The sequence below is a fragment of the Polypterus senegalus genome, chromosome 16 (assembly GCF_016835505.1).
Source record: "Polypterus senegalus isolate Bchr_013 chromosome 16, ASM1683550v1, whole genome shotgun sequence".
NCBI lineage: Eukaryota > Metazoa > Chordata > Cladistia > Polypteriformes > Polypteridae > Polypterus > Polypterus senegalus.
In genome coordinates this window covers 83,719,127-83,740,504 of record NC_053169.1, presented here as the reverse complement: position 1 = coordinate 83,740,504, position 21,378 = coordinate 83,719,127, and the positions used below count along the sequence as shown (strand labels likewise).

Below are 21,378 nucleotides of genomic sequence, written 5' to 3'. Positions count from 1 at the left end.
ATCTTTAAGAATTTTAGGCCGTTTTCACTCAAGGTTCACAGTGTTTATATGTTTAATGTTTTTAATCTTGCCTGGTGCTGATCTAACCTTTTTTTTTAAGTGCACAGTTACAATTTCTGGGCTAATACTAAGTGAACTGTATATATATTTTTGGTGTCTACATAGGTGGGATTGGTTTGTGCGATGTGTTCATATGTGTCAATATCACTAAATAATGCATTAGTGACATTTACATGTTGCCAGGGAAAATAATGCTGACCAGCTACTTCAGATAACAAGAACAATGTAACATCCTTCACATGTCAGTGAGCATTTTTCTGGTAATGTGGTCTTCTTTCATTTCTCATAATATACACATGACTTGAAATTGGCCCAGTATGAGGGAGCATACCTGGTAATGAACTGAAATTACATCCTGGATTAATTTTTGTTTTGTATTTGCTAACCAAACCTGGTTGGTGTAGATATCAGTTTTTTCATTGTGTCGCCGTTGTCTGTGAGCACATCCATATTGTGGGACCTGGTACAACATTTGGTGCATTGTTGTAGTAGATGAAGACGGTTCTTTTATTTAAAAATCCTTTACAATAGAGTTTTCGAGAAACATCAATGTAATTTAAACAGGCTGGGACAGGTTGATGTTTCTAACGACATCTGTGGTGTTCTAACAGGCTGGAGGGATATATGAAAATCTACAAATTACAAAAGAAAGAGTACTGTATATACTCGCGTATAAGTCAGATCTTGAAACCCAAAAAATCGATCATAAGATCAGACCCCGACTTAAACGCTCGTTCAAAAATACAACACTTCATTTAAAAAAATTTTTTTTTTTTACATCTTCTTGCTTCCTCCAATCTCACACCAGTTTCTCAGACACATCGACTTTTGTTGCAGCAGCGCAGTTTCCAATTTCTTTCGCCACTTCAATGACTTTTAATGTAAGACCAACTTCATATTTTCTTCTGATCGAACACTCCATCGTAGATAAGGGATGCTTTTATGAAAAAGGTGTATGAGGGTGTTAGATACAAAAAAAAAAAAAACACACAAAACAGTGCAAACGTTTCTTCGAAATAGTTTGGGTATTACCGTGTGGTCACGTAGGCACAATACATAGAAAAAAAAGGTCGTGTGCTCCGTGGTTACTCTCTCACGTAGGCACTAGCATATCATAATCTCTTGGACCAACAGCGTGAGTTTTCCGCATTCGACTTATACAACCGACATTATAAAACAGCTGAAATTATACGGTAAAATCAAGCCCCGACTTATCCGTGGGAGAACTTAAACTCGAGTATATACGGTAAATTGTAAAGAATATGGAACTCTGGAAACAGATAATTGAATGAAGACAACTATTTCACCAGGGAAACAATTCCACTCTCTGCTCACTTTGTGAATCCAATGAAATGAGACAACAGATCTGTTCCTCCCTGAGCATCTTTCTTCTGTACCCGTTTACGATGAACATTAAACCAAGCTAAGTACCTAATTTCCTAAGGAGGTGATTTGACAGTTATTTCAGACAAATCGATTCACAGGGGTCTAGCACCCCCTCCTCTGGATACAGTTGGACAGGTGGATTTTACACAGTTGACCAAATGAAACTCAATGTTATCACCTGAAATGAAGATGCTTCTTTGAAAGTAAGGCACCCCAAAACATGTTATGTTTAAAAGATCAATTCAGTAGGACATCTCATTTGATCATTTGTTATTTTGCCATTTTTAATCCCATGTATGCATTGTACGTTCATTTTTGTTCCTGTTATAGTGACTTGATTATATTATGTGTATGTTTCACCAAACTTTCTTGCAGTCCTCTTATCAAACCGCACATTTAGAGTAAAGGAGACCTCCATCAGCTGCTTAGAATGAGTGCGTTCATTTGTTAACGGTGTATATTTCAATAGAGAATATATTTTGCATAGCATGGAAAATGGCCGTAAATGCAGCCTGTAAGAGTATATCTCTAAATGAGTCTTTCTTTCAAAGTGGAATTCATAGGATGAGTTGTCAATATAAGAAATCTGTTAGCTTTATCTGTACAATGAAATCAAGTAGGATTTAATCTGTGTTGCATTAAAGACTTTACTGTAGCTAATCTGCAAATTGGCTTCTTATGCAACTGTAGATCTGCTTAAGAATGGTTCCTAATGTGAGAATCGCTTCACAACTGACAAAGCCTTTCTAAGTCTTAGTAATTTTGTAATTGGCGATAGTCAGGTAGGTCTCTGTGGAATCAATCTTTGGCAAACCATCAAACAAAATAATGTTATGATACTGTTAAGATATTTTAGCACTTAAAATAGATCCTTCTTTCAGCTGCTCCAGTTAGGGGTTGCCACAGCGGCATATCTTTCTGTCCTCTGCATCTTGTTCTGTTACACCCATCACCTGCATGTCCTCTCTCACCACATCCATAAACCTTTACTTAGGGCTTCCTCTTTTCCTCTTCCCTGGCAGTTCTATCCTTAGCATCCTTCTCCCAATATACCCAGCATCTCTCCTCAGCACATGTCCAAACCAATGCAATGTTGCCTCTCTGACTTTGTCTCCCAATCGTCCCACCTGAGCTGACCCTCTAATGTACTAATTTCTAATCCTGTCCATCCTCGTCGCTCCCAGTGCCAATCTTAGCATCTTTAACTCTGTCACCTCCACCTCTGTCTCCAGCTTTCTGGTCAGTGCCACCGTCTCCAGCCCATATAACATAGCTGGTCTCACTACCATCCTGTAGACCTTCCCTTTCATTCTTGCTGATACCCGTCTGTCACAAATCACTCCTGACACTCTTCTCCACCCATTTCACCCTGCATGCACTATCTTCTTCACTTCTCTTCCACAATCTCCATTACTCTGTACTGTTGATCCCAAGTATTTAAACTCATCCACCTTCACCAGCTCTACTCCCTGCATCCTCACCATTCCACTGACCTCCCTCTCATTTACACACATGTATTCTGTCTTGTTCCTACTGACTTTCACTCCTCTCCTCACTAGAGCATATCTCCACTTCTCCAGGGTCTCCTCAACCTGCTCCCTACTATCAGATCACAATATCATCAGCAAACATCATAGTCCACGGGGACTATTAATTTAAAATTAATCCTCTGTCACATGTTTAAGCAGAACATTCAGTACACTTAAAAAGTGTAACATTTGACTTTTTAGTTTAGAACTCCCTACGTTAGTGAAATTGCTCTTTCACATATACTATATAGTATGGTGTTGGCTGCGACAGACTCATGCAGGAAAGGAATGACACAGTTCCCTGTTTATAGATCAAATAATAATTAGCTGCAAATGTCAAAAATTGTTTGGGCAGTGCTCACTGCAAAATCAAAGTCATTAAAAGAAAAGCTTTCCCTTCTTAGCTCATACAGTATGTCTATACTAAATGAGAGCGTCCCGTTGGAAGTGAAGTTTGCTATTCTATGTTTTCTTTGTCTGGTTTCTTTAATTAAGGGTATATGTTTGCTCTCACTGAGCCTTCAAGCCATTAAATGGAAACTATAAAAATCCAAATCCAAAATGCTTTGGTGACAGAAATTATTTGGGAAATGAACAGTGATTTTCTAATTCATTCATGACAGGCCAATGTTTTTCAGTATAATGACTCCTTTCTTTCATTTGACTGGCTTCTTCAATTAAGATTTGAAGTACTGTCATCTGATGACATAAATTATGACTGTGACATTAGCTTCTCTTTTAATGATTGTAAGGCCACCCTAAGTGGTTCCTCTGCAACTGCCAGGGGTCCATTATTTTAGTTCTCAGTCACCATGTCATGTGAACTAAATGCATAACAGAATTATTTAAAAAAAATTTGAATGTTCTAATCACCAGGATGCAACAAGGAATTTTTTTTCCTGCTGGGATGTTTGTAGGTTCCTTACTCTACTTGGAGCCAGACAGACATGGGGTAAATACTGAGAATGGATAGATGAGTGGAGGTATTTCAACAGTCATTACTTAAATGTGACATACATTGCAAAAAGCTAATATGTTTATGTGTGTGTGTATTGTACACTGGTACTGTGAGTGCTGTGCAGAGTGGAGGCAGAACCTCTGTGTTTTTCCCAGTTGATTCTGGGGTTTGTCGGGGTGTGTTCTGCTCCTATTCTGTTCAGCGATTGTATGGACTGGGTGTTGGGCAAGGTCATAGGGTCCAACGGGTGTGGAGCATTTGTTGGTGAAGAAAGTTTCATGGATCTTGACTTTGCTGCTGATGCGGTGATCTTCGGGGAGTCAATAGAGGCTCTGATCGGGGCGCTCGAGAGACTGAGCGAGGAGTCTGAGTGTCTGGGCTTGCGAGTGTCCTGAATGAAAACCAAGATCCATGCCTTTAATGATCTCTTGGGCACGGCCATCAGCAGTGTGTCTGTTTGTGGAGAGAGTGTCGACCTCGTCAAGAGGTTTACTTACCTTGGCAGTGACATTCATGTCTCTGGTGACTTTTCCTATGAAGTCAGTAGACGTATAGGGAGAGCATGAGGTCACTGGAAAGGGGTGTGTGGTGATCCCAATATCTATGCAAAAGGACAAAGGTCCAAGTCTTTAGAGACCAGGGGCTTTATGTATAACGCCGTACGTAGAACTCGCACTATAACATGGCGTAAGCACAAAAGCCGAAATGTGCTTACGCACGGAAAAATCCAGATGCAGGAATCTGTGCGTACTCCAACTTCCACGTTCTTCCGCTACATAAATTCCGATCAGCGTGAAAACTAACGCTTGTGCACGCGCTTTATGTAACGCCCCAACGCCTACCAGAATTACGCCTCTTTGAATATGCAAATCAATATAAATCGCCCTTAAGCTCAGCCTTCTGTGAAAAGACAATGGGAAAAGCACGGGGGAAAATATAAGAATTTCAGTGAATACCAAGTGGAGGCAAAGGAAAAACATACTATTTGTTCAAATAAACCGTGGTATAATCAACAAAAGGAAGTTGATCAAGTGACATAGCGTGTTGGAGAAACTTGAAAGCTCACATTCACAAAATCGCACAGTGCCGGAAATAAAAAAGAAGTCACATATCAAAGTCGCCGTGAAAAGCCGAGTTGTAAGCCCACTGTCTGAGTGTCATATGAAAGCTTATTTGGGTACAGAGAAAAAAGGCACACGGTGGGGAAAAAGCACGAAATGTCAACTTCAATCTCGACATTTCCACTTTAATCACGTAGTTTATTTTGTCATTAAAGTAGAACATCATAAACTTCATCTTAAAATCGTTTAATTAACCAGTTTCTCAAATCACATCGTAATTAAAGTAGCACGTTAAATGCTTTGTTTTGTATTTGATCTTCTCTATGTGATCTATGTGTGTGAATCACTACTTGCTTCTTAAACTGGCTCTCTTCCTCCAACTGGACACAGAGTCCATTACATTCGTGATATTACAGCTCTCTGAATAACTAAAATACTGAGATGTATACGTGATATCATTTTCATGATGATAGGAGTTAAAGCACATTATTAAACATGTGTTTCACTTCGATGAAATAATTTATTGCAGCAGTACTCAGGGGCGGCTCTAGGCTTGTGGTGGCACTGGGCAGAGGAAGAATCGGTGGCTCCTTCGCCCACCAATGTCAGTAAGGTAGCTTATGCACGGTGGATGGCCACGTCCGTTGCAGACACTGCATAGCCGCCTTGTGCTCATGACACAAGCATTTAACTTTTGCTGAAATTTGTCGCTGCGTTTTTAGCTGTGTTGTTATTTTTCTTTCTGTTTTATATTCAATATATGTTGGCGTAGCCGTCACTGCAGTCAGTGCTTTTCTTTCCCCAAGTAACCGATCGCCACACAATCAGCTCTGTAATAGACGTTAAGCCATCTGTAAGCTTAGCGCCGATTCTTCAAAATGTAAAGAACATTGAAATATCTTTGTAGTACATGTTTAATTATTCTATCCTTAACAACACTCCCAGTGAAGAATATAGATTATTTAAATGAATTTAAAGTTTTATGTGTATAATTTAACAAACATATTTTGCTGCATTTCACCTTAAAAATGATATCGTCATCATATGTAAATACGCACTTTATAAAGTGGCCCAGGTTGTGAGATATTATAACTGTAGTGCAAGTTTACAGTGGGGTGATTGTACTTATAAGTACAAACAGTTCTACAAGGTGCAATTGATTGAGTGCATTTAAAGTTCTTGGGATTAAACTGTTTCTGAACCGCGAGGTCCGTACAGGAAAGGCTTTAAAACGTTTTGCAGTGGCTGAGACAGCGTGTCCTTAAAGCTGTATACCGATAATTCTCTTTCCGATCAGCTGCTGCTGTGATTCACACTCAGATACAGTGATATAAATACTCTGAGTGGTGCAGTGAGAGTAATATGGAAAAAGATGATCCGCTGTGGCAACTCCTAACGGGAGGAGTTGAAAGAAGAAGAAGAAAAATAAGAAGAAGAGGACGGTGCAGTGAGAGTAACAACGCTAAAGCAGTTATGGTATTTGGAATACTATGGCTGTTCCCTGGACCATTATATTGTTACGAGTTAATTACAATCAGATGCATTACACTAATAAACAATATGCGGTTAGTTTCGGTGTATTTATAAAGCCGCGTCATGAAAATAAGGAGTAATCACACAGGAACAGTAGCACTGCTTTGACTCTGGGTGCCGCCAGTCTGCAAAACCGAGAGGAGAACTTGCGTACGACAAGGTATGAGGTACCGTGGAAAAGTGCGTGGCTTTACGCCAAGTGTAGGTTTTATACATCGCGATTTGAACGTGGAAAAGTTCTTACGCAACATTTCTGTGCGTACGCACCGTTTATACATGAGGCCCCAGGTGCTTCCTATCTTGCTATATGGTTGCGAGACATAGATGCTATCCAGTGACCTGAGACTAGACTGTACTGTATCTCTCCGGAAAATCCTTAGGTACCGTTGGTTTGACTTTGTGTCGAATGAGCGGTTGCTCACAGAGTCCCGAATGAGGCACATTACTTGCATTGATAGGGAGCGTCAGTTACGGCACTATGGCCATGTGACGCGTTTCCCCGAGGGTGATCCAGCTCGTAAGATCCTCATTTTTGGGGACCCAAGTGGCTGGAACAAATTAAGGGGTCGCCCACATAACACCTGGCTGCAGCAGATAGAGGGTCATTTCCAGAGTGTGGGACTGGACCGCGTGTCTGCCTCGGGGGGGGTTGCCAACCGGGATCCTGAGTTGTTTAGTCGTGAAGTGGGTGCGGCAACGCACTGTACCAATGCATGCTCCCTAACTTGACTTGACTTGTGTATTGTAACAAAAGGACAAAAAAGATCACAAAGGTTTGGAGAATCTTATTTCCCTGAACCACATGTCCGTTAAAAGGAGCCAGTAATCATTTTGGATACGTCCCTCTTATCTTTGCACAAAATGTATCCATTATAGAAAACAATTCTGATATAGTTATTAGAAAATTTTAAGCTATGAACATGAAACACAAACCAATTGAGGACGTTTGTTCACCTTCAGCTTTTGCTGAACATTTTCTCTTTTCTGAATGTGCATCCTGTGATTAAGTTGTGCTTACAGTTTAAAACCTTGCAGTGCTTCTCTGCCACCTTAGATTGTAGTTTTTTCCCCTTGAGTCTTCATAACACATTTTCATGCCTCTGAAAGGCACTACAACCACATCAACGTGTGCACTGTGACATGTCTGCCAGAAGGGGTGATTGGTATACTTTAATGGTGAAAAGAATATGAAATACTGATGACACCATTAAAGTAATTACATTCAGAAGATCATCTTGGGTTAGGCTATACATGTTTCCATAAACTCAACTATTTGCCTATTGCCCCATTTTTTTATTACAGTGTGAGTAAAAGGGACATTGATATGTCTACCACGGAGACAAATTTGTATACTTTAATGAAGAAAACAGTGATGTGCGGTGAGGTTCATGGCTGGTGAGGCACTGACTCCTTCAGAGTGACATTTACAAATATATGAACCCAAAAGAGTAGCTTATTCACTATTCAGCTGGCAGACAGCATGCACATTGACTACTGGTTATGTTTCATATCTCATCAGCATTCTTTACACACAGATAGGTAAGGTGCAGATTTGGCTAAGAAATAACGTTACATTTATCGCGGAGAGAGCGCATTTGCTCCTCACGCTCCATGTGTTCTAAATTTGCTCTTACAATTCCACAATTCATACTCATTAGATACAAATGAAAGTATAGAGTGGTGTACACAAAAAGCGGATTTCAATTTTGATCTTAGATGTTTTTAAAAGCTTTTAATTCTGATGCTTTAACCATTTTAATACAGACTGTTCAACAAAAGGATAACAAGAAAATGAAAAGAATATTTTATTTAAGGTCAAAATTTAGTTTTTAAATATTGGATTGTTTTTTTTCTTAGTCTGATCCCATTTTTTATAAAATTGAAAACCATTTATGGTCTTACCTTTATTTGTACAGTGGTGTGAAAAACTATTTGCCCCCTTCCTGATTTCTTATTCTTTTGCATGTTTGTCACACAAAATGTTTCTGATCATCAAACACATTTAACCATTAGTCAAATATAACACAAGTAAACACAAAATGCAGTTTTTAAATGATGGTTTTATTATTTAGGAGAAAAAAATCCAAACCTACATGGCCCTGTGTGAAAAAGTAATTGCCCCCTGAACCTAATAACTGGTTGGGCCACCCTTAGCAGCAATAACTGCAATCAAGCGTTTGCGATAACTTGCAATGAGTCTTTTACTGCGCTCTGGAGGAATTTTGGCCCACTCATCTTTGCAGAATTGTTGTAATTCAGCTTTATTTGAGGGTTTTCTAGCATGAACCGCCTTTTTAAGGTCATGCCATAGCATCTCAATTGGATTCAGGTCAGGACTTTGACTAGGCCACTCCAAAGTCTTCATTTTGTTTTTCTTCAGCCATTCAGAGGTGGATTTGCTGGTGTGTTTTGGGTCATTGTCCTGTTGCAGCACCCAAGATCACTTCAGCTTGAGTTGACGAACAGATGGCCGGACATTCTCCTTCAGGATTTTTTGGTAGACAGTAGAATTCATGGTTCCATCTGTCACAGCAAGCCTTCCAGGTCCTGAAGCAGCAAAACAACCCCAGACCATCACACTACCACCACCATATTTTACTGTTGGTATGATGTTCTTTTCTGAAATGCTGTGTTCCTTTTACGCCAGATGTAACGGACATTTGCCTTCCAAAAGTTCCACTTTTGTCTCATCAGTCCACAAGGTATTTTCCCAAAAGTCTTGGCAATCATTGAGATGTTTCTTAGCAAAATTGAGATGAGCCCTAATGTTCTTTTTGCTTAACAGTGGTTAAGCATGCAGGCCGTTTTTGCCCAGTCTCTTTCTTATGGTGGAGTCGTGAACACTGACCTTAATTGAGGCAAGTGAGGCCTGCAGTTCTTTAGACTTTGTCCTGGGGTCTTTTGTGACCTCTCGGATGAGTCGTCTCTGCGCTCTTGGGGTAAGTTTGGTCGGCCGGCCACACCTGAGAAGGTTCACCACTGTTCCATGTTTTTGCCATTTGTGGATAATGGCTCTCACTGTGGTTTGCTGGAGTCCCAAAGCTTTAGAAAAAGCTTTATAACCTTTACCAGACTGATAGATCTCAATGACTTCTGTTCTCATTTGTTCCTGAATTTCTTTGGATCTTGGCATGATGTCTAGCTTTTGAGGTGTCTTTGGTCTACTTCTCTGTGTCAGGCAGCTCCTATTTAAGTGATTTCTTGATTGAAACAGGTGTGGCAGTAATCAGGCCTGGGGGTGGCTACGGAAATTGAACTCAGGTGTGATACACCACAGTTAGGTTATTTTTTAACAAGGGGGCAATTACTTTTTCACACAGGGCCATGTAGGTTTGGATTTTTTTTCTCCCTAAATAATAAAAACCATCATTTTAAAAACTGCATTTTGTGTTTACTTGTGTTATATTTGACTAATGGTTAAATGTGTTTGATGATCAGAAACATTTTGTGTGACAAACATGCAAAAGAATAAGAAATCAGGAAGGGGGCAAATAGTTTTTCACACCACTGTAAATGAAGTCCATGTGCCTGTCCTTCTCCATGAAAATCTCTGTCGCTTTCTTGTAAAAGTCTTCCTTATTTTCCTTTAGTTTTAAAAATCTTAATCTTCTATTTTGCCACTCAGTTGGAGCAAAAAATAAAAATAAACGGAGCGCTGCAGTGCACCTGACTTTCTGATGTCGCTAACTTATTGGTGCCCAGAGCCTCTGCATAGTAGAACAGCAGCAATGCGCTCCTGTTGGTCTCACATGCGCCCCTTCAGGGCTGCACGGTACTGTCTGCCTCACCTTGTGCCTTTTCACTGTGGTTTTATGTCTAATCAGCAAGACTAAATATATCACACACATTCATTAAAGATATTAGCCAGGCTGTGGAAAGTCAGGGTGTATAATAAACGTCTCTGCAAACATTATATTGGCGACACACAGAGAGACAGCAACAGGTACGCACCAACTGCATGTATCAGCCCCGTGTGTGTGAGAGAGAGTGCCGTCCGAGGTGAGGCGAGCCTCCTCATTGCTGCTCTTCGCGTTTCTCCCCTGTATTTGAACAGGAAATGCGCAGATTCAGCAATTTTGACTATAAAAATGATCAAAATTATTTTAATCATACAGAAGACAAATTTATAGCGCAGACAGGTGGACAAATTTATTTTGTTATATCATTATTAGTTTTTTTTTACTTTTCATGATGACAGGTGAGGCTCTGCCTCTCCTGTCTTCCCTGACATAAATGACATTGTGAAAGTAATTACATCTAGAAGGTGACTGCTGTTTAGCATATAAGTTGATTGAAATTACATGTTTCAAAAAAGTACACCATACTGTATTCCCCTGATTTTTTAGTACAGTGTAAGAAAAATGCAATATAAGATCAGAATGATTCTTTTTTCTTAATCAATTGTTTAAAGTCAAACAATTTATGAGCTCCCTGTTACAGGATATCAAAATGTACTGTGTCACAGTAATAAAAACGCAAGTAAAATGGTAAAAATGGTAAATGGCCTGTATTTGATATAGCGCCTAACTAGAGTTCAAGAACCCCCCTAGGCGCTTTACAACACAACAGTCATTCACCCATTCACACACACATTCATACGCTGGTGATGATAAGCTACTATGTAGCCACAGCTGCCCTGGGGCACACTGACAGAAGTGAGGCTGCCGAACACTGGCGCCACCAATCCTTCCGACCACCACCAGCAGGCAAGGTAGGTTAAGTGTCTTGCCCAAGGACACAACAGCTGCCTTCTCATGCCGGGAGCCAGGATCGAACCTGCGACCCTCCGATTGCTGGACCACCCGCTCTACCGAATGAGCTACTGCTGCCCAAGTAGACCATTCTTGTCCCGATAGTGTGTGTCACTGATTCAGAAAGGCTGAGGACGGAGTGACATACAGCAGAATTGTAGAATTTTCTCAATTTTACACAGAAACAGGCTTGGAATCAGAAGCAACAGATGGTGTGGGTTCTCATTTGTTGTGGGTGGAGTGTCATATAGAGATTGGGAAAAGGCAAACCTTACAAAACATTTCTGACACTGTTATTTAAAATGAATGCTGTCTGTGTTCTGCAATATGGCTCTTTCGTCTGCCTTCTTACTCGTGAGATCCTTGAAACATAACAGATCATTTTCTTTAACATTCTTATGCTAATCGAGGCTTAAATGTCAAGAAGACTGTCGTGACCTGCATCTGCAGAGATCAATGAGTTCAAGTTTATTATTATGCTTCCATTTCTTAATTTGCACTCAAGGTTCAGGTTGAATGTCACCTGTCGAATATGCTTTTAATTCCTACAATGGATGCGTACTGCCAACTTTCTTTTAACAGAAAATAAATCAATCACAGTCATTGGAAACATCATACTATGAAGTACTTAGTGATTTTACCAAATACGTACTGTTATGCCTGGGCAGGTACAGCTGCCCTAAATCCGAAACGGACTGGCTTGACACAAGTTTAGCAATCAACACACACTTTTATTTACACGGTCCAACACAGAGCAGAAACCCCCAACACAGTCCCTTCATTCCCACCTTCAGTCCTCCATACAGGCTTTGTCGTTTTCCTCCTGACTCAGGCCCTTGAGTGGTGGTGACTGGCTCCTTTTATAGGGCACCCCGAAGGACTCCAGGTGCCCAACTAGCTTATTCCAGCAGAACTTCCAGGTGTGGCAGAAGTGCTGCCAAATACGGCCCTGTAAAAGTCCAGGCACCCCCTGGCCACAGCCACGGGCCCCAGCTGGGTTGAGCTTCCATGCTCATCACTTGTGGCCCTTCTATCGGTCTGAGGGAGAAACTGTCAATCAATCAACATTTATTTATATAGCACATATTCATACAAAAAATGTAGCTCAAAGTGCTTTACAAAATGAATAGAGAAATAGAAGACACAATAAAAGATAAACATAAGTTAACATTAATTAACATAGAATAAGAGTAAGGTCCGATGGCCAGGGTGGACAGAAAAAACAAAAAAAACTCCAAAGGCTGGAGAAAAAAATAAAATCTGTAGGGGTTCCAGACCAAGAGACCGCCCAGTCCCCTCTGGGCAATCTACCTAACATAAGTCAAACAGTCCTCTTTGTATTTAGGGTTTTCATGGAAGGACCTGATGATGATGGTCACGTAGACTTCTGGCTTTCAGTCCATCAATGTTGGTGCATCCTGATGCTTTGAGTAGGTGGTGGTGGCGCAGGCCGCCACCACAAAGAAACCGGAAAAAGAAACCGAAGAGAGAGTAGCGGTCAGTATGGATTTTGGAGCCACTGTGAATAATTATTATGAAGAATTGAACATACAGAGTATCAGTATTAAGTATTAAGTTAAAGTGAAGTCCTGGAGGTACTCTCTCCCCTGGTCCTTCCATAATCAGGACGTCCCGACCGTCCACTACAGTATTTACTACACAGTAAATTTTGACTTTTTTCGTATGTTTTCTTTCAGAAAAATGATATCGCAGAATTAATGCCCAGGATACTTAAAAAGTAAACGAAGGATGAATGTTATTGGCACTCATCTTCAACACAAATGTCTGTGTGCCCTTTGATCGATTAGGAGTGCTACCAAGGTTATTATAGTTAACGAAAACTAAAATCAAAACTGAAACTATTCTTAAAAAAAAAAATCTTGCAAACTGAAATAAAATAATTAACAAAACCGAAATGAAAAACAAAAACTTAACAAAACTATTAAAGTAGCTGGAAAGACTAACTGAAATAAAATAATAATGTACTAAAAATATTTTTAGTTTTCGATTTTCAAATGAATATTCTTGCTGTTAGTCTTTAACCCTTCTAACTTTTAACTCTAAAACAGAACGTCATCCACCATGAGCTGCCCGCATATATTCATCCAGTGAATGGCGGCTGGTGATGGAGGGTGGGTGTTCACACAGCATTTATGGTGATGAGCTGAACACGGGCATGTAAGGCGTGTGAAATAGAAAGCGATTTACTGTGCCACTTCTTTTTGCGCTTTTTGTATATCAAAATGTAATTCAAACATCTGAAATCGGAATGTGCAGCTCAACAAAACCTTTACCGTATGGACAGAAAAATCACGAGTGAGTAATGTTTCAGTTTATTACTGCTTGTTTTTTGTTGACAATAATTCACCTTCCACTTTGTACAGGAGAAATCCTTTCTGAAAATAAAACTGCACTGATCGAGAGACTGACGGTCATCATACAAGATCAACATATTGTTACTGACCAATCGCTTTTGCTTTAAAAAAGTCGTAAAAAGTTGTAAAATTCCAGAGTTGGCAATGTCTGTACTGAACTACATAGGTAGGTGAAGAGAGTCTGCCAACTGGTAGAATAACTAAACATACTAATGTGTTTTTGTATTTATTATATATTTATTAATTTATCTTTTTTTAGTTTATATTCACAGATCAAAATTCCTGATATTGTGAAAATAGTCAGGTAGCAGAATTATATTTTAAAATATAATTTTAAAAATTTAAATTTTATAATCTTCCTAAGCCTCCATGATTTTCATGATCACACCTGTCAGAACACAGTAAAATCTAATTTCTGATTTTTGATATCTTTTCGGGCCTTCAGGTGGCCAAATTCTGTCTATAAATTGTATGTGCCTGAGATGGAATCAGAAGAGAATTTTGAATGCAATATTGAAGGCATTCATTATAAGCACATTGTCTTGCAGTGAGATATGTTGTGTGGCATAGGCATTTAGAGTAAAATAAACACTCAAACCTTAAAATTCACCAAAGGTTTATTACAAATTGCCCCATTCTGGGCAATAAAAGGAACAGATAAAAAGTGTCAACAGTCAGCCCAGATTTGTTCAGCATAAATGACATAGAAAATACTTTAAAAATGATAAAATTGTTTAAAATTGTTCATATTCAGTATCTGGTTTTGATTATGCGTGTTTTTATCAGACAAAAACAAAACCAAATAGTAAACAATGTAGTGTAGTAAGTTTTTAAACTCATATCCTAACCCGTTAAGTATACAGTTCTGTCTGATTGTGACACAAAACTAAACTCCATAGTAGCTCTTTAACCATACCATAAGTACTAAAACGAAAAGTGAAACTAATAGATATAAAAATAAAATTCAAATGTCTTTGTGAAATAAAAACTAGATTAACACTAAAAATACACAATGAAGGAAAAGTAAAACTAAACTGAATTTCCAAATAAGGTCAAAAAATATAGAAATAAAAACTAATATTAAAAGGCAAAACTATATAATAATAATTTAATAAGTGCTACACAACAAAACTGAAAAAAAAATCATAATCGGGAGACTACTGAATGCTCTAGAGTATGCTCACTGAAATGTATCTATAATAATAAAAGGCAAAGCCCTTTACTGACTGACGGACTGACTGACTTACTGACTCATCACTAATTCTCCAACTTCCCATGTAGGTAGAAGGCTGAAATTTAGCAGGCTCATTCCTTACAGCTTACTTACAAAAGTTAAGCAGGTTTCATTTCGAAATTCTATACGTAACGGTCATAACGGTCGACAACGTCCGCCATGTTGAACTTTCTTATTTATGGTCCCATCTTCACGAAATTTGGTAGGTGCCTTCCCTGCGCTAACCAAAACCGATGTACGTACTTATTTCGGTGGTATGACGCCACTGTCGGCCGCCATATTGAATTTTCCAAACGTCACTAATTCTCCAACTTCCCGTGTAGGTAGAAGGCTGAAATTTGGCAGGCCCATTCCTTACAGCTTACCTACAAAAGTTGGCCAGGTTTCATTCTACACGTAATGGTCATAACGATCAACAACGTACGCCATATTGAACTTTCTTATTCATGGCCCCATCTTCACGAAATTTGGTAGGTGGCTTCCCTGCGCTAACCAAAACCAATGTACATACTTATTTCGGTGGTATGCCACCACTGTCAGCCGCCATATTGAACTTTCCAACGTCACTAATTCTCCAACTTCCCGTGTAGGTAGAAGGCTGAAATTTGGCGGGCCCAGTCCTTATAGCTTACTTACAACAATTAAGCAGGTTTCATTTCGAAATTCTGCGCGTAACGGTCATAATGGTCAACAACGTCCGCCATGTTCAACTTTCTTATTTGCGGCCCCATCTTCACGAAATTTGGTAGGTGGCTTCCCTGAGCTAACCGAAACCAATGTACGTACTTATTTCCGTGGTATGACGCCACTGTCAGCCACCATATTGAATTTTCCAACATCACTAATTCTCCAACTTCCCGTATAGGTAGAAGACTGAAATTTAGCAGGCTCATTCCTTACAGGTTACTTACAAAAGTTAAGCAGGTTTCATTTCGAAATTCTACGCTTAAAGGTCATAACGGTCAACAACATCCGCCATGTTGAACTTTCTTATTTATGGCCCCATCTTCTCGAAATTTGGTTGGCGGCTTCCCTGCACTAACCGAAACCAATGTACGCACTTATTTCGTGGTATGATGCCACTGTCGGCCGCCATATTGAACTTTTCAACAGTCTTTGTTACTTATGGGCCCAACTTCAAGAAATTTGGTACACGGGTTCCCAACGCTACCTGAATCCTACTTACGTACATATATACGTCCATAGCCTGCAGCTCGGTCACCGTGTGAGGCGGCGCGGTCCCCATCCCAACGCCTCCCACGCTGTTGGCTGCCTGCCTATATAAGGCCGTCCGTCGCTCCAGTCTCTACATTCCCTTCCTTGCTTCGCCACGGGATTCACGTCTCCCTACTGATAACTACAGCCTTTTTGTTTAATCCACGGCTTCTCCGCTTTCTAATTGTTTGTTTATTACAATTATAATTATTGTATAGGTATTTTACACTTACTTTACATTGCTCATGTACCCATTTCCTTTATCATTCCAACCGTACCCCCATTAACATGTCTATAGAGGTGATCACCATCGATCAAAGAACTATCACTTACCAAGTGGTTTCCATGCCCGGAGATACCACCTACCTTTTCCATTCTCTTTGTTACATATTGCACGGCCATATCAGGCTCACTCTTGATATCCGGAGGAACATTGTGTCTTATGTATTGAATGACTGGGACAGGTTCAATGTGTGGACTGATGACGGTACAGGAGATAATTATACTACACAGGAGCACTAGAAGAGTGAAATGCTTAAGCCCTTCACCTATGGTTCTGCATGTGAGTTGATGGCTGCCACTGAATTGTTCGGTTGTCGCTTTCAAGTATACTGAAATGGCCAAATATTTTACACCTTTCGACAACCACCAATGCCACTTAAACATCTTAGATTCACAGGTGACGATTTCAGTAGTGGACACTTTGATGTTTATGAATATTTAAACTCTCACAAGCTGGATGTGATTTTATCGCTGAAACCGGTTGTGTGCTTACAACGCTTGAAAGATGCCGAATGTCACTTCAGTACAACAAATCCTGCAAATACTGTCGTAATTGAAACAAACCATGAAACTCAAACCGATTATGACAGCAGCAATCCAAGCTATGAGATTTGAGACAAGATTACTGTTCACATGGCCAACTGTAAGTTGCATGCTCAAGAGTAAGCTCAGCACACAGCTTGGTCATATTACAACCGGAGGGCCGAACTCACAATGTGGTATACAAAGAGATCCTTAGCAAATAATTATTGGCATATTTTCCCTCAGTTTAAAAAGGTTAAATTTTATTCTTGATAAAAATTTTAATGCAGTACTTCGCCGCTGCAAAGCGCGGGTATTTTGCTAGTTAATATATATACTAATAAAAGGCAAAGCCCTCACTGACTGACTGACTGACTCACTGACTCATTACTAATTCTCCAACTTCCCGTGTAGGTAGAAGGCTGACATTTGGCAGGCTAATTCCTTACAGCTTACTTACAAAAGTTAAGCAGGTTTCATTTCGAAATTCTACGCGTAATGGTCATAACTGAATCCTACTTACATAAATATATACGGCCATAGCCTGCAGCTTGGTTGCCGTGTGAGGCGGAGTTGCGTCCCCCATCACCACACCTCCCACGTAGTTGGCTGCCTGCCTATATTGCGTCACCCATACCCACGCCTCCCACGTAATTGATTGCCTGCCCATATAATGCCATCCATCAGCAGCAATCCAATAGACACGCTGCCGCTAAATATTCACAGGCAAATCCACAACTTAATACCGGGAATGCCTGTTAAACATCTTAGATTCACGAGTACCGATTTGGGTAGTGAACACTTCGATGAATGAAACCTGTTATCTTTACAACGGTTGACAAACACGGAATGTAACTTGAACACAACACATCCTCCAAATACGAACCTGATTGAAAGAAATAATGATAATCAAATCCTTGATGACAGCAACACTCATAACACTCACAAAACAATTACACTGACAATCATGTTACGTTATTTTTAAAATGTTTCTTTTTCTTTTTCATAACTTCTTTAACACACTACTTCTCCGCTGCGAAACGCGGGTATTTTGCTAGTATGTGATAAATGTAAGTTCTGTTATACAGGAATGTTTTTTTTTTATTATTTTGAAAAGCCATTGCAGCTGTACTGTGCAGAAAAGATACATTTGAGGAGGCGGAAGCTACTGTGTCAACACATTCTGCTTGCTTCCAATTTCTATTCCTAGGAAGTATTTTTAGTGCAGCGATTAGACCAATGTAGCTAAAGCACTGAAAGGGAAATGTATGAATTTATTTTCATATTTAGTACAAAGACTTTGAAATCAATATTGGTTATGTGCTTCTGCGCAATATTGCTTGTGAGGCTTCAAGGTGTTGCACCTCTGCATGACCCTGTAGGGGCCCGTGGCCACCGCCAGGCAGCGCCCAGGTGCCTGAAGAACCCTGGAGCCCAGCACTTCCTGGTGTGGTGGAAGACGACAGGGGACACCCGGTGCACAGCCGGCACTTCCGCCACACTGGGGTGTGGCTAGGACTGATTGCCGGGAAGCAGCTGGAGCCCATCCGGGTTCCCATTTAAGGGGCCACCTCCCTCCAGTCATTGGCAGAAGTCGGGTGGAAGAGGACGGAGCTGGAGTGAGGACTGGAGGCGGCCAGGAGAAAGAGAGGCACAGGACTGTGTGGCCTAGACATTGGGAATTCGGTGCTGGAGGCACTGGGGTTTGTGAGTGCACGAAAATAATTTGTATATTGTTGTAAATAAACAGTGTGTTGGGTGGAACTATGTTGTCCGTCTGTCTGTGTCCGGGCCAGCGTCCACAATGTATATATGTATGTATATGTATATATATGTATATGTGTTGTGGACGTGGCCTGAACACAGACAGGCAGACATGTGCAAAGTCACCACCACACGTTTATTTTACAATATTTACAATAGTCAGTGCACACAAACCCCCCAAAATCCTGGCCACACAACACCTTTCTTCGGGCTGCCTCCACACTCTCCTCTGCTTCGTCCTGCTTCCACCCGACTCCAGCCCCGAATGCAGGGAGGCAGCCCCTTTTATTCCACCCCGGATGGGGTCCAGGTGTTTCCCGGCACTCCTCCTTGGACACGCCCCAGTGTGGCGGAAGTGCTGAGGTCCAGGGTTCCCAAGGCATTAGGGCGCCCCCTGGCGGTGACCACGGGCCCCTACAGGGTTGGGCTTCCAAGCCCCTACCCGTGGCCCCCAAAGCAAGCAAGGTGGCGGCCCCCATGTGATCCAGGGTGGGCGTAGACCCTCTTCCGGTCCTTCAGGGCATCCTGGCCGGTTCGTCGCCCCTGGCATCCCTGACAGTGCCCCACAGCCAGCGAAGACCACTCGGGAGGAAGTCCTACTCCTGGGAAGCCGGGGTCCGGCCCTGTTCTCCCAACAGGCATAGGGGCGGAGACGCAACCTGGACATCACCACTTGGTGTCCTCCTGTGCCTCGCACCCCCTCCGAGGTTTTCGTGCCCCTTTGGTTGGAGCCACTCGGCACCCCCATGCCAGCGTAGAGTCCTCTCATCAGACGGCCTGTCGTATGAGGGCAGGTTCCCAACGAAGCGGGTCCTACTGCTCGTCCAGGGTCCGGTCCTGCAATAAACAGAAAGACGGGGCAGAGCCGCTGCCTGGACACCCTTCCCTGGCGTCCCCTTGTGCCACTCACTGGCAGCACCCCTCCCCCTCCGACCGGCACCCTGGCACTTGCCTGTTCGGCACCCCCTCTGTGGGTTCCGTGTCCCTCCTGTCGGTGGATTAGACGAGACCGCCTGCAGACCTTTCCTCTCCGCTGACCTCACGGGTTCCCTCTGCCCCTGCAGAGGGCGGCCAGCACTCGAAAGGATGCTCCCAGCACCACGTCCCATCGTATCAGGGGAACCGGCATTCACCCTTCGATTCCTCCTGTCACTCTGGGACGCCCTGACGGTCTGAGTCTCCTTATTGCAAAGAAAGAGACTCCTTCCCGTCTGCGTCCCTGTAGAGCGGCACGAGACTGCTGCCGACTCGGAGCGGAGGGCTCTAGGACCTGGGGCACTCAACATCCCGTGTCCTGCCAGCCCTCTCGCTGTCTCTCCCCTCATCTCCCCACAGCCCCCTGCACCCCATCCACTGTCGGAGGTCTGCTTACTTGTTGCTGATCGTTGGTATCAAAGCCAATTTCAGCAGACCCTCCTTCATGCTGTACAGGGACGACTGTACTCACCTTCCCCGCCGTACACCTCCGGCTGAAGAATCCAGCGTCGCGCCGTTTAATCACCATCAAGAGCGCTTCGATTGACGTGACCGCCTTCATCTCCAGTACTTGCAACTCCACCCGGAGGGCACGTAGCACCTGTGACAAACGCTGCTTCGTGGGCTGAAGGCACACCTCCAGCTCCGACAGAGCAGCCGACAAAGACAGGAAGTTAACCGACGTGGAGTTTACCCGTCCGTCAGCCCCAGACACCAGCAACTTCCTGTGGGCCTCTTCCTCTGGCCCAATCGGTTCCCATTTATCAAAATGGTTGCTAATCAGTTAAGTCGACAAAAAGCAAATCGGGAGCATTATGATAGAAACGGAGCTAATGCTCTGAAGGTGGGTGATGTCTTTTTAAACGGCAGGCTCAAGGTTTGATCCAAATTCATCATTAGCTGCGTCTGCACTCGGGGGTACTTTAACAGCCAAGTGTTTTAAGAGAATGAATACTTTCGGTTTAGAGGTCTCTAATGTAACCTTATGTCTTGTGCTTTATTGACAGGAAGAACTGGCTCAGCAGAGTGGGGAGTCCGAGCTCTCGCATCGACCGGGCTGACTTCTCCAATGAAAAGGAAATCTCCAAGTTAGACTACAAGGGCTTCTCCACCCGCTACTGAGGACAACCCCTAGAAAACCATCTTGTGATCACAGTTCAGCTCATCTTTACTGTGGCCACATTTTAATGCTAAGCTGAGAAGGTGAATAAAACGTATGACCTTTACCCAGTGACCGAGTTCCTTACCCAGTAATCAGAAAATTGTGTATTTGTGCCAACTTGAGTGTTAATCTGTTGGGTCGGTTACTCACGAAATCTGGATATACTTTTTAATCTCATATTTATGAACTGTGAAATGTAACATAGAGATTATTTCAAGATATAAACTCCAAGGATTTATGATTGTAGCAGTGTAATTATAATAAAGCTGTGGTGACGTTTGATTTTTCAATTCTGTGGTGTTCACCGTTAGGTTACATTCAGAGGGTCCTGTGGTCCTGTCTCAGTACGGTCTTGCCCGTCTCCCTTCACACATCTCCCCACTGGGACTCCCTGTCCCTTTCTAGTGGCTCAGAGGAGTAAAGATGGTATGCTGCCAATCGCATATTGGATTTCTGCCACCGAGAAGCAACAGCAGCCTGTTTACCCCACCTAAAGGCTTCTGAATAGCTTGTCATTCTACGAGTTGACGTATTCCCTCCATTCTCTTACCCAGCTTACACACCCCCTGTA

The 21,378-nt window shown here is 41.9% G+C and overlaps 1 protein-coding gene across 2 annotated transcripts in view; it reads left to right on the top strand.

The window, feature by feature from the left end:
- Nucleotides 1-21,097, top strand: part of LOC120516790 (acylphosphatase-2-like) — a 116,669-nt gene extending 95,572 nt beyond the window's left edge. Inside the window, exon 4 of one of the 2 annotated variants that reach the window (XM_039738731.1) lies at nt 20,653-21,097. In XM_039738731.1, coding sequence (XP_039594665.1) covers nt 20,653-20,767 — 115 coding nt within the window. In that variant the 3' untranslated portion in view covers nt 20,768-21,097. The remainder of the gene's footprint in view (nt 1-20,652) is intronic. The other variant, XM_039738733.1, reaches the window with a different exon arrangement.
- Nucleotides 21,098-21,378: the final 281 nt, after the last annotated feature.